Below are 12941 nucleotides of genomic sequence, written 5' to 3'. Positions count from 1 at the left end.
ATAATTACATCTCTTTTTTTGTTTTAAAGTAAAAAATAAACAATTTATTCACGAAAGTTTATCTCAATATTTCCAAAACAGGGTTATAGACAACGCTTAATTCGATATGTATATTATGTACATTTCTTGTTATTTTACTCAAAAGCTCAAGTGAATGTTGCAGAGTAGTAATAATGTTCCAATTAAAACTTCAACCGTTGATTTTATAATTAAATGATATATTTAGAATGCAATAATGAGAATTTACTGCAGTTACTAATTTTATGACAATTAAATTAATTAAGCTGTTGAATACTCTAAACTCCACTTCAAACTCTGCAATATTCTTAATTGATATTTTTATTATTTACTATATGAATCTATGCCAAATCTTCGTATGTTTTAATATCTCATAATATAAAATATTATTTACTTTACAAACTAAAAAATTTTTTTTCAAAATATTTTCATCTTAAATTAAAAGCATCATTTGATACTGTTTTTAGTCTTCAACTCCAAGAAAGTTATATCTAATCATTTTTTTACAGTATTAAAAAAACGAACAATATTTATATCACGTATTTTTTTAGTCTTTTTTCATAAAAAAATTCATACCTAACTGGCAAGTTATTTTTACCAGTCTTAGTTTATTAACTATCCTATGGAATATAAATGGAAGCAATTTATGTAATTTTTATGAACTGAATGATTGTATTGTGGAAGCTTTCTGATGCCAACAATTCTTTCATTTTTTCCAGTTGTGTTGTTAATTTGAATTTCTTAAATTCCTCCTTTGGCATTCTTGAATCCATTCAAATGAAATAAACTATGTTTAAAGCTAATGTATCGAGGAAGTTCAGAATTAGATCTGAAAAGAATAAAAACGAAATAGTTAGGAAAAACTATATTGAATTTTTGATTAATTGTTTTTTTATATTGCAGAGTATTACCTCAGCCTTTTGTGAAGTTGCAAGTACACTGCACTCTTCTGAATTACACTTGGTTGGGGAGAACATGGATCGATACATAACTGATGCGAGAAGTGCACCACCAATGGGTCCAAACCAAAAGATCCAATGATGTGTCCAATAATTATTCCATATTGCTGGTGCTAATGATCGTGCAGGGTTCATACTGCATCCTGTGTATGGTCCAAGAGCCATGCAAAGCACAGCGACGGTTAAACCGAATTTAATGGCTGTTGAGTCGGTATTCCTTTCATTACGAACATCCCAAATCGCACAGGTCATGAACATGAGAATTGCAGTAACGATTATCTCTCCAAGCAAGCCTTGAATGATAGAGATGTTTTCATGTAAGTCGGTTACGCAAAAACTGTCTGTTGTTGATGGTCCACTTGAACTATAAAGGAGTATGGAAGGAGTAACTGCCTGTAAGTAATTACAGTTTCATTAGAAGATTATTACTTGGTCTTTCAGCTAACAATTTATCCTTTTTTAGACTTAAAATAATTTTTCATTTGTCTGAATCACATTCATAATTTTATTTTAAATTAAAATCTCATTATTTAATGTTGTAATTAGCAGAAAAATAATTCAAATTTTATCAGAGTTTAACTTTCTTAAATTAAAATTACAGTAGTCATTGATTGCATAATATTTATTGATTTATAAGGATCCATTTTTTTTTCATTATTGCCAAGTGTTGCCTTATTGAAAAAATATTGACGCCAAAAAATTAGATAACTTTATTCTTAATTAACAATTACTAACCTTGAGCAAACCATATCCTAAAATAGCACCAGTACATTGAGCAAGGAAATAAACCGATGCTGCAGCTAGGGTTTTTTTTCCAAGTACAACTGCACCGACAGTAATAGCAGGATTAATATGAGCGCCACTGATGTGTCCAATACTCTGTAAAAAAATTTAGTCATTAATAGTTCTTGTCAAGAATTCGTTACTAATTTTTTTTTTCTTTTACAGAATCTCTTAGTGCTAATTTACCTGGATAATCAGCATAACAGTGAACCCAAAGACGAATGAGATTTGAAGTGGAGCTGGTTTGGTTCCTAAACTGCCTACACATCCCATGCATCCAATAAAAACAAGCATTGCAGTTCCTATAAGTTCAGCAAGTCCGCTCTTAGCCAAATCCCAAGCTGAACATTCATCTTGAATTAGACTCTTGAGCCCTGAAGCAGATAAACGATGATATGGTAAGAGATAATCAGATTAATTTATTTGATTGACTCTTGAGAGTGGAGAATTTAATTATCTTGTTACATCAAAAATTATTGCAATTATAACTGAGGTATTATTGAAAGGTCAATGAAAATTAACATGAAGCTACAAATGGTGCGGTAGAAATTATCAAATGTTGCAGGAGCAGTAGCCGCAAGCTAAACTGCAACAATCGACCGCAATTCAATTATACAATGAGATATGATAAATAATCATTATTTCACTTTGTATCATTTCTATTGTTGCTCAGATTAATCAAAATTAATCAAGCTAATAATTATTTTTGAAATGTTTATAAAATACAAATTATAAATAAATTACTTTAATTGATGAGTATTTATTATCAATCTATTTTACTTTATAATACATAAATAATGTGCTCCAGATTATTTCAATGAAAAAATTATCGATTAAATAAATATAATTGGAGAGATAAATCAATTAAAAACTCATTAATTTTATTTTTATTAAATCAAATGAGTTTTATGACTGTAACAGTAAAAATGTCTATAAAATTCATTTAATGAGATCATTTAATGTTTTCTTATTATTAAAAAAAAAGTAAAATATTCAGAGTTATTAGTTGTTTCAAGTATGTTATACAGCATATATTAATTTGTCCTCTAGTGAAAACATATCCAACTGATGTTTAATATTTATTAGTTCATGGTCATTTTCGTACATTTACATTCAATGGCAGTTGATAAATTTATTCAAATGATTTTCATTTAGTTATGCAGATAAGTTCAATAATTTTTATTTCTCTAATTATATTCATTAAAAATAAAATAAAAATGTCTGGAAAAAAAGAAATCAAAGTTGAGAATTAGAATTCGTTAATTATTGACTTTTCATCAAATTCCTTTAATTATTTATCAATTATTTCAATAGTAATCGCTAACTTGTCATGAACATTTAAATAGACTTTGGAATGACACTTGAATGAAAATAATTCCTGCTACTGAATACTTAAGGAATCAGAGTTATGGTAGTATCTGAAAATCTCTAACGAAAATGAAAGTAAATAATCAACAATTATTTGTACCTTTCACTTTTCATCCTAATCTTTTCTAAAGTAATTTAGAATTTTTCTTTTTTTTTTGTTTAATAAGAAATGATAAGATCACAGAGAAAATTGAAGTTGAAGCTATCATTAACTCTTAATTATGAAAACAGCAAACGAACCATGGTGGTCAACAGATTTTCATCTCCAAACAAATAAAATTTTCAATACAAGAGATGTCTATCTGTATGTATAATTTAACTTACTCATTGTTATTTAAGAGAAATTATTCATAATTTGCAAAAATATACTTCATATAGGTTCATGTTAGTTTACCACAATATCTGTAATTAGAATAACGATATTTTTTCATAAATTTTAAATTTAGAATACTGATAACAGGTAAATTTGTAAATAATACTTCAGTATGAAGTGGCAGAAACACGATAAAATTGATTTTATCGTCGGTAATTCACAGGTAGTTTCCACAATCTATCATTTACCGGTAAACTTTTAGCTACTGATAATCACTTGCGAAGAGATTTCAGTTGCGATCAAAGTAGATTTCTCTGTCATTAAGTCATTTAATTCACAAAAGAACAATAAAATAATAACATTTGTCACGATTTTCCGGTTTTCTTATGTAATTTTTTTGTCATAGTAAAAATACCTATAATGTCACGAGTTAAAATTCAATCATTGAATAATATCGCATAATTCTTGCATAACTTACTATTAAAACAATAGCTTGTGGCTTTGTAGTTTCAATTTTAAGAGTTAATAATATTTGTAAATTTAACTTCCTGAATATTAGTTAATGAATTGACTTTAATAGCATGGAAAGTCGAATCATCAATGCTGACAACCGCACAAGGAAGTAGTTCTTTGATGAATTCAATTTTGATATTTTTAAAAATAAAAACAATGAGATAATCATCGTAACAGTAGATCCTAATATTGTAAAATCAGATTTGTTCTCTACGACTAGACAGAATAGCAATATTTATGAGAAATTTCATACTGACAAATGTCTTGGAAATCGTTTGACCTATTTTGATTACTTGTAAGTAGCTTTTTAATCTAGGTCTCCTAGTATAATACATTACAAATCAAAATTTGAGTTTAATTGATTAAATTCATTTCAGGTTAAACAAATTAACAACATTGTTAACGATTTATCAATAATGATATTTTAACGATTGTGAATAATTTCATTAGTTATGTAAAAAATTTTGTGAGTTTCAGATTATTATGAAATACTTAATACTTTTAAAAATATTATAGACTATAAAAATTAATCAACACTTTTTTTATTATTGTCAATAAAAAGTTTATGCCTGTCCAAGCAACCAATACTAGAACTGATATTTAAATAATTAATTTTAGCTTGTGTTGATTTGAGATACAAACTTCCCTTTTTATTCTTCTACGTTTCAGAATATAAAAAAAATCTTTTCAAACATTATTAATAGATGTTTTTCACAAACAATTTTTTTTAATCTTTAATCATTAAAAATTATATAACTAATTTTTTAATTTTATATGAATATGACATATTTTATCATCACCTTAGAATCTTAATTATATAATTTTTTATCATTAAAATGTCTTTGTTTTAATTTTTTCTTGTATTTTTTTTATCAAATTGAAAAAATTCCATTGAAAAAGCTATAAACTTTGCTCGCATATCTATAGAATTCTTCACATATCAAACTTACTAAGAAAGAAAAAAAATATGTTCAATAAATAAATATTTTTTCATAACATCGCAGAAAATATTTAATTGTTTAAATGATTTGTTTACAGCCCAGATGGTCATCATTACATACTATGATGTTGAATGGATGTCTCTGATTGTCTCAAATGCTCAAGTTTTAAGGAATGAAGGTAGCACGAGTCATTGTAGGTCAAGTTCAACAGGCCAGTGGTCAATGACCATAGAGTAAGTTTCGTCAATAATAAACAGCTTTGGTAATAAGTTTAAACACGTTTATATGATTCGCACGTAAATTTATCTATATGTGGATGTTTCGGAAGAATTCTCATAAATTAAAAGACTGGATCTACTTTTTATTCTATAAACTTTTACAAAATTGAGGCCACAGTGCTAATAAAATTTTAAAAAAATAAAGAAACTACATCAATGACAGCAGATTTTCACTATACTTAACAAAAAACGAATTGGCACGTGTAAGAAAATTCATTAGAAAGATCGCAATAAAATACCTGCTGACAATAACAAATAAACATTCTTGTAGAGTTATAAAAATAGAGTTATTATTTCTATTTGTGCACATTTTTATTTTTGCACTATAATGGATTAAAGTCACATTATGAACAATAATTATACACTTGTTATTCTGCAGTTAAATAAAAATAATTCATTATCAAATATTAAGTGTAATCAACTGATGTGTTGATAGTAAATTTACGTCACATGCCTTTGAAGAAAAACATCTGTTATTGAATAATTTTTCTATACATCGTTTGGTGTTTAAAAAAATATTTAACAATTCAATCTATCAACTTCTTTTAAAAGTAACAAATATAGCTGTTTAAACAAAAGAAAGAGTTATCATGTAATATGATATAATCGTTTTGAATTGCTACATCAATAATGGAATAAAAAAACGAAAATAAACGAAAGAAAAATAAAAGAAATAACTGAGCAAAGAAAAGTCTAGAAAAATGGTCTTTTTTGCATTTGCAGAAATGTTTATAGCTATTATTATTTCAAGTAAAAAATATTTTTTTCATTTCCTTCCTTTTTTAATTAAGTAATGAAGAAAGTATCTTAATTTGTTCATTACCATTAAACTTTTTTAAATAAATACCTGCCATTACAGTAGACTTTCTTTTCGTAATATGTGTGCAAGAGTAATAGTAGAATAACAGAGTGCCCATTGTAAGAACAATAATGTAGCAAATATCTTTGAGAAATCTACTATTCTACTTTCATGGTAAACAAACGAATACAAACAATAAAAAGATAGATGCCGGAAGAGAAGAAATTAATCTCCTATTTTGCATGGATTACAGTGAAATTTCGCCAATGTTTATTTATTCTCACGAATTTTTTTAGACCATAAAAATTTCAAATACTTTATTTGTAACAATAAAGTACACATTGATGACTTTGCCAACTATTTCCTAAGATAAAGTTCTCTATCAAATTTATTAAAAACACAAAGTATCCTTTAACATGATTTTTTGCAACTTTTTCCCAACATTCATGTAGCAATGTCTATTTTTTATGTATTTTAAATGAACAAATAATTTTGAAATATCTAAATATACATAGTTTCGAAACATTTATATATTTTTATTTTTTAGCAGACGTGCTGTTGTCTGGTTCAGTACCATTTCAATAGCTACATCAACACTGCCTCCAACGGATCAATATATACCAGCACAAGATGATGATAACTCAATGGAGATAAGTCTGATCATTCCATTTCATTACATTACTGATTTTTATTGTTAAACATCAAACATTGGAATGAATTGTTTCTAACTTACTGATTATCAAAAATTGATTAATAATAACTAAAAGCACTTCTGTTTAAGTTGAAAAATGAATTTAAAGTTCAACTTGAGATAGTAGCCAAGATATTTCAAGTGTGCAGTTCGCTCATATGATTGGTCTCAGTCATAAATAAATTATTTATATGAATAAATATATAAATAGTTACGTCAAAACACATATACTTTGATGAAGAATTTGATTTAATTAATACTTAAAGTGCCATTATTGACACCGGAAAAAAGGTTCATCTGATTAGGTGCCAAGGTGACTATGCTATTTGACATGATTAAGAAAGAACTTACTAGAGAATTCATGAAAAATCTGGAGCTGACTTTCTTCTTAGTTTAGTGATAGAATAGTGATATATTAGTGATTAAATTTAAATTCTAAGTAAACAAATATTTTACTGATATCGTGAAAAAATGGAGTAGTGACCACAATATTGATGATCTTTAATTTATTATTGAGTTCAAGATACTTTCTATTATAACAGGAACATCGTCAGAAGTATTTTTGATTAGTATTCTACCATTGAGTAAATTATCTTATCTTTTCATTTACTACCTTATTCTAACAATTTCAATTGCATTAAAATTCGAAAGATAAATTTTATTATATTCTAAATATCACACATATGTATATATTTACTTACATGGAGCGTTAATTTTAGCTGCGTTACTAAGTTTAGAGCTTGATGGGAGACCAATACTTCTCTTAGATTTGGCAGTGGAATTTTCAACGTTGCCATTTGTAGTGACTATGGATATATTTCCTTGTTCCATGTTGATAAATTTTGATGATTCTTCTGATGTTGTAGGAATATCCTAAAATCAAAGACAATTTTTTTTTTTTTAAACAAACTTATAGTTTTAAATCACTTATTTTTAAAAATTCTATGATAAAAAAATTTTAATACAAAAAATTACAATAAAAAATCAAAAACTGATTTTTTCTTTTTAAGAAAGTAATAATTTACTTTTTAGTTAAAAAAATTTTAAAACTGAGCAATCATTTCATTATTCAGTACAATATTTATTAGAAAACAAAAGTAGAAAATTTATGATGTTTTTAGAAATTCTCACTTAACAAATATTCTTTTCAATAAATAATTTTCTATTGAAAAAAAAACCACTATCACTCACCAATTCAACACAATTAAATCGCGTTGATATTTAAAATTGTTATTTTAAAAAATAGTAAATATTAAATTTGTAAACCATAAAGATAAAAATAATTTAAAGTTGCAAAATACAAATTGTTTATATCAGCTGAGGACTTGAACAGTCGCGTGGTCTACCAGAGACTGATTCAAGCTGGCAGGCGTACACTCGACTATATGTAGAAGCTCTCACTGCTGTTAACGACCCGCGTTCAGCCTCCCGTTATAATACGCGCTCGAAACTACGCACAAATCGTTAAACGTGATACATATGAACCAGCTCACGTGCTGCCGAATGAATAAACAAGAATGTTTTTCAAATTTATATTTTAAATTACATAATTTATTGTATTTTTCATCCTCTTGTCATGGAACATAACTAATTTTATTCATACTTTAATTCAAATTTTACATTAATTCAGTTAAAATATTAATTAAACTTTATTTATTAAATTGAGACTTTTAAATATTTCGTTTAACTATTATATAATATACACACGCAGTAGTACAACTAAACCCTGTCACATGGTCAATTGAAATACTTGATCATAGCTCCAATTGAAATGCTATTTATTTAATCTATAGTAAATAATAAATATTTTTATTCATCTAATTAGTATTATATATTTCAATTTAAACTTTAACCTTTACTTCTTATTTAAATAAATCAGTAGTTGATAATTTATTTAATTCAAATCTCTTTATTTCAGTACTTTGTTCCGGTCCAATCCAGCTACGACGTACTCCACTTTTATCACTTGCTTAAATCTCGACATTTTCAACACTTCAAGATCACTTGATGACTTTTTAAAATTGTTGTTTGCCAAATTAAATGATCACTCAGTAACAACTTCAGTGGAGATAATTTGGGAGAAAAAAAAACAAAATAATATGGCGTACCTTTGATGAACATTGGATCACTTCACTATTTTCTTCTAAAATGGATTTATCCATGATAAATTGGCACTGGGTTACGTATTTGAATAATATCAGGTAATTTACGTCAGTAAATATGAAATTATTTTATAGGTAGTTTGTCTTAAGTTAAAACATGAGCAAAATTGATAAATAATGAATACTGATTGAGATTTTAAGAAGTACTTTGATTACACAAACTCTAATTTTTAGGGTGCACGAAAATGTCGTGCGACATTTGAGCAACCCTGGCTAGCATGTACTCCAAAGTAGGTCGACCGAGGTCACGGTAAAGCCGAAATGCAACGTAGATTTCCGAGGATTGACGAACAACCCCCGTCAAACACACAACTACAATTTATCGATAAGTTTACACATAGTAATTCATGTCATGCAATATTTCATTCATCCCTTATTGTTACTAAAGCTTAGTATGATACCTATTGACCTACTACAGCTACCTGCAATGTCACATATAGTTTATTAATCAATAGTATTTTTTATTTCATTCAAGATCATCACAAGAATTTCTTTGATCAACTTATAATTAATTTATACTCTTATTAATTCATACTGCTTTTCAATTTTACTTGATCGCGTGATAAAAATAAAGTATAACGTCTTGAGCTGGTTTACTTTATTAAAGAAAATAAAAAAAGATGTTTCATAGAACGTTGGAAGAAGATAAAAGTGAAATGGCTAAATGAGTAATAAACAAAATTTAATAGTTTTTATGGGAAGACTAAATACAGTCTATGTTAGGTCACGGTCTTTTATTTAAAGTTTAATTCTTTCTCTTGGTCAAGGTTTCGTTCATTACTTTCTTCAAAGAATCTTTAGAAAATCAGGAAGACAAAGAAATCTGAATCATTTATGATTTTATAGTCTTATAATAAACAAATTATCCATCATACATTGAAAAAAAGTATAAAATTTATTCTTCAATAGTAATCCTTTCTCTAGATCAACACAAAAATACAGTAATAATCTTTTGTAATATTTTTTTTAATTGCTTCATGTACTTTTCAATCTTCGATTAATCAACTCTCATTTACTTACAATGTATAATTACATGTTATATAAATTATTTATTCATCTAAATGTATTCACGTGAAGAATAGTCTAGAAAACCTTTCTCCATTAGTCTACCCCTTTCATTTTATGATTTTGTAGTCAATTTATTCTCAATAATTAACATTAAAACTTCTTTTATGTTAAACAATTAAAATACATGACATGAATTTTTTTTATTACATATACAATTGAAGAGAAATATTTATATAATATTATTCATCTTATTTAACAGTATTTGCTTTTTAGAGTAAAGCTTTCACGATCAGTATAACTTCATACTCAAATAAATCTTAATTGTCTATTCGTATCATATTGTTCTGACATAACTTGCTATTGAAGTCAAACTTATATTTGCATTGAACATATATTTGAACTATTTCTTCTTAGTTTCCTGTTTTTTTTTTCTATTTTTCTTCATTAAACATCTGTTGCTTAATTTTGAAAAACTTGGAATCATTAATATTAACTTGAAGTCTTTCTACACTTTTTCTCTTTACTTTACTTAATATTTATCTTTCAATCAGAACTTTGATTATTATTTACTCAAAGCATCTACAGCTGTTTTATTATCAATCTGCCTTATCATCAAATCATCAGTGACATCAATCTTACCTAGTAATCAATTTAGTAAACTACTTTAGTAAAAACGTAATTAGTTGATCCATTCTATTGAAATAAAATAAAAATATTAATGAATTAATTAAACTATTGAAATAGTTATTTAATTAAATTTTCAACTAAATTAAAAAAAAAGCTTTATAAAATTAAGCTTTAGCTGGCAAATTTTTGTTTTTATTGTAAACATGTTTGAAATATTTTTATATAACAATTTATCATGATATATTTCCTTTCAACTGATAATTAATGGAAATGCTATCATCATGAAGATGCATTTTTTAATCACAATTAATCTCTTTCTCATTGAAAAATTATTTTTCTCTTAATATACATTTTTATTTACTCGTTAGCATAATAAAATACTAATTTCAAGACTGCTCGACTCAAGTCACGGTCACTAATCAGAAAATTGTTGAGCTGTTAGAGCATGCAGAGTGAAGAAAGCGCGTATATCATGCTTTGGAAACTAAATTCCATGCTGCACAAATGATTACACTGTCATTAAACTCGTTGTTTATTAACTTGTTCTTGCCAATGTGCTGATTGTTCAGCCTTACCTCGAGAAAAAACAGCAAATCGATCACAATCGACAGATATTTTATGAAGACCTCGGGAATTGAATGATCGAACAAATCTCTATATCCCTGAATAGATTGATAGATGAACAGCAACTGAATAATGATCAACTAATGACCCCGATTACCTGTTGTGTGGCATCAAGAACAACGTTCAAACATGTTGAGTATCATCTGGAATTGACTAAAAACCACAGGATGTAGACATGAATTGAAGTCTATCATGCTGTTTAATATTTTGAATATGTGAGTGCGGGATGTCACTTGTATTTTCATTGAGCAGTCTCGGATGTAATGGAACCCACTGAGTGTTGCTGGTATCATATGACTGATGATAAGCAATAGAATAATTACGATACCACGTAAATACTGATGTGATTTAAATCCAAAATAATTCATTACTTCCTTATTAAGTGTGATTTGTGCTGACTTATAATTGGAGCAGAGTATTTCTGCATACAGAATTATGTATCAGGAAATAATCATTTTTAATGATAGATCAGACTAAGGAAGATCTAATAATCTTTCATTTTGTTTCAGTAAGTTAAAAACAATTATTTGTAGCTGTGAGTTACAAAATGAATGACGATAAATTGTTCTGTTTTCAATTAAAAATTTTATTACAAGACTTAAAATTACATCAGATGATGAATAGATGACATCTTCGTATATTTTGATTTATTTTAGATATCTTACAAAAAAAAATACGTATGATCATTGAATAAATTAAAGGAAAAATTAATTCATGTGGAAGTGTATTAAAATGTGAATTACATACAATTTAGAATTGAATTAGATCACAGTTTTTGCAATAAAACAGAGGAATGATTGAAATTATATGATGAGTAAGAGTAACAATCATCAATTTTTAATAAACTCTAATGGCATAAGACATTTTGTACGCATTATTATTTTTTACAGTAGTAATACTTGATTAATAATAGTAATTTAATTAGAATTAGTACTAATAAACATCATGTGAGTGATATTAATTCGTTATGAATATAATTTCGAGATTGCTCAATAGTCATCTTTACATAACAATTTCTTTTTTGTTCGCCGAATAAGTAATACCTCAGCGTTCTATGCTAAAAGCACGTCAGAAGACATAAGTCATCTATATTATGAAATGCATTTAATAAAAAAGTGCATATGCAACAAATTAATGACTTTGTAAATTTTGATTGATTATTCATTATAAAAGCTCCAAGTAGTTGATTGATCTTCAAAAAAATGCAATCAATAATTGATCACTTGATTATTTTATTCAATCTGATAAAAAAAAAACTAATAAAAAATTCAATTAAGATTGCTTGTGAGTTATGTATTTCTGTTTGTTATGGATTAAACTGCATTTTGAATAAATATTGTCCAAACTGAAGAATGTAATGATTGTAAAGCATGCAATTGTTAAATCGATTAACTAAAGTTTTGCAACCTTGAAAATGCATATCAATGCATGATAACAAAATTTATAGTAGAATTATGTGACTTGAAGTTAATAAGTTAAATGGGAAGATAATTTTCTTAATAAGATTTTCTATTTTCGTTAACTTTGAACGATTGTCAGGTTAAAAAATGATTAAGCTGTAAACAAATATGCTTATCAGATTGTGAATTGCACCTAACTTGGAGTAAAAAGCGTAATTTTTGTTTAATGAACGTTTATAATTTAATTGCTTGATATTTTGAAGTATAAATAGTCTTCGTGGATAGAGAGCAATAAACCTAAGTAATTTAGCGAGTAGTTACTCCAAAAAAAAATTTGAATCATTTTTTACTAATGAATTTATAAATGAAGTCATTTTTATCTGTTACTCATTTATTTATTCAGTAACAACTTATTAAAATTATAAGAATATATTTACACAAAAATCCAATCAAATCT

At 26.6% G+C, this 12941-nt stretch overlaps 1 protein-coding gene and 1 long non-coding RNA gene across 4 annotated transcripts; one reads left to right on the top strand and one right to left on the bottom strand.

Annotated features, from left to right (window-relative positions):
• Positions 1-621: 621 nt before the first annotated feature.
• LOC118065259 (aquaporin-like) lies at positions 622-9011 on the bottom strand. Of its 2 annotated transcripts, none has more exons than XM_035080430.1 (6): positions 8772-9011; positions 7365-7536; positions 1947-2134; positions 1713-1856; positions 930-1370; positions 622-847 (listed from the first exon to the last, which is right to left on the bottom strand). In XM_035080430.1, the coding sequence occupies exons 1-6, from the start codon at positions 8823-8825 to the stop codon at positions 842-844; spliced, it is 1005 nt and encodes a 334-aa protein (XP_034936321.1). In that variant the 5' UTR covers positions 8826-9011; the 3' UTR covers positions 622-841. The 2 variants fall into 2 exon arrangements, with proteins under 2 accessions (XP_034936321.1, XP_034936322.1); XM_035080431.1 differs by lacking the exon at positions 8772-9011 and adding an exon at positions 7855-8058.
• On the top strand, positions 2059-9410 carry LOC118065261 (uncharacterized). Of its 2 annotated transcripts, none has more exons than XR_004690150.1 (5): positions 2059-2158; positions 4993-5128; positions 6523-6976; positions 8582-8864; positions 9000-9410. It is a non-coding gene; the product is annotated as an uncharacterized lncRNA (long non-coding RNA). The 2 variants fall into 2 exon arrangements; XR_004690149.1 differs by having other exon boundaries at positions 6520-6976.
• The last annotated feature ends 3531 nt before the right edge of the window (positions 9411-12941 follow it).

Source organism: Chelonus insularis, unplaced genomic scaffold, assembly GCF_013357705.1.
Source record: "Chelonus insularis isolate UGA/USDA-ARS -01 unplaced genomic scaffold, ASM1335770v1 contig_284_pilon, whole genome shotgun sequence".
Taxonomy (NCBI): Eukaryota; Metazoa; Arthropoda; class Insecta; order Hymenoptera; family Braconidae; genus Chelonus; species Chelonus insularis.
Note: the sequence above shows the minus strand (reverse complement) of the source record. Positions and strands in the feature narration are given on the sequence as shown.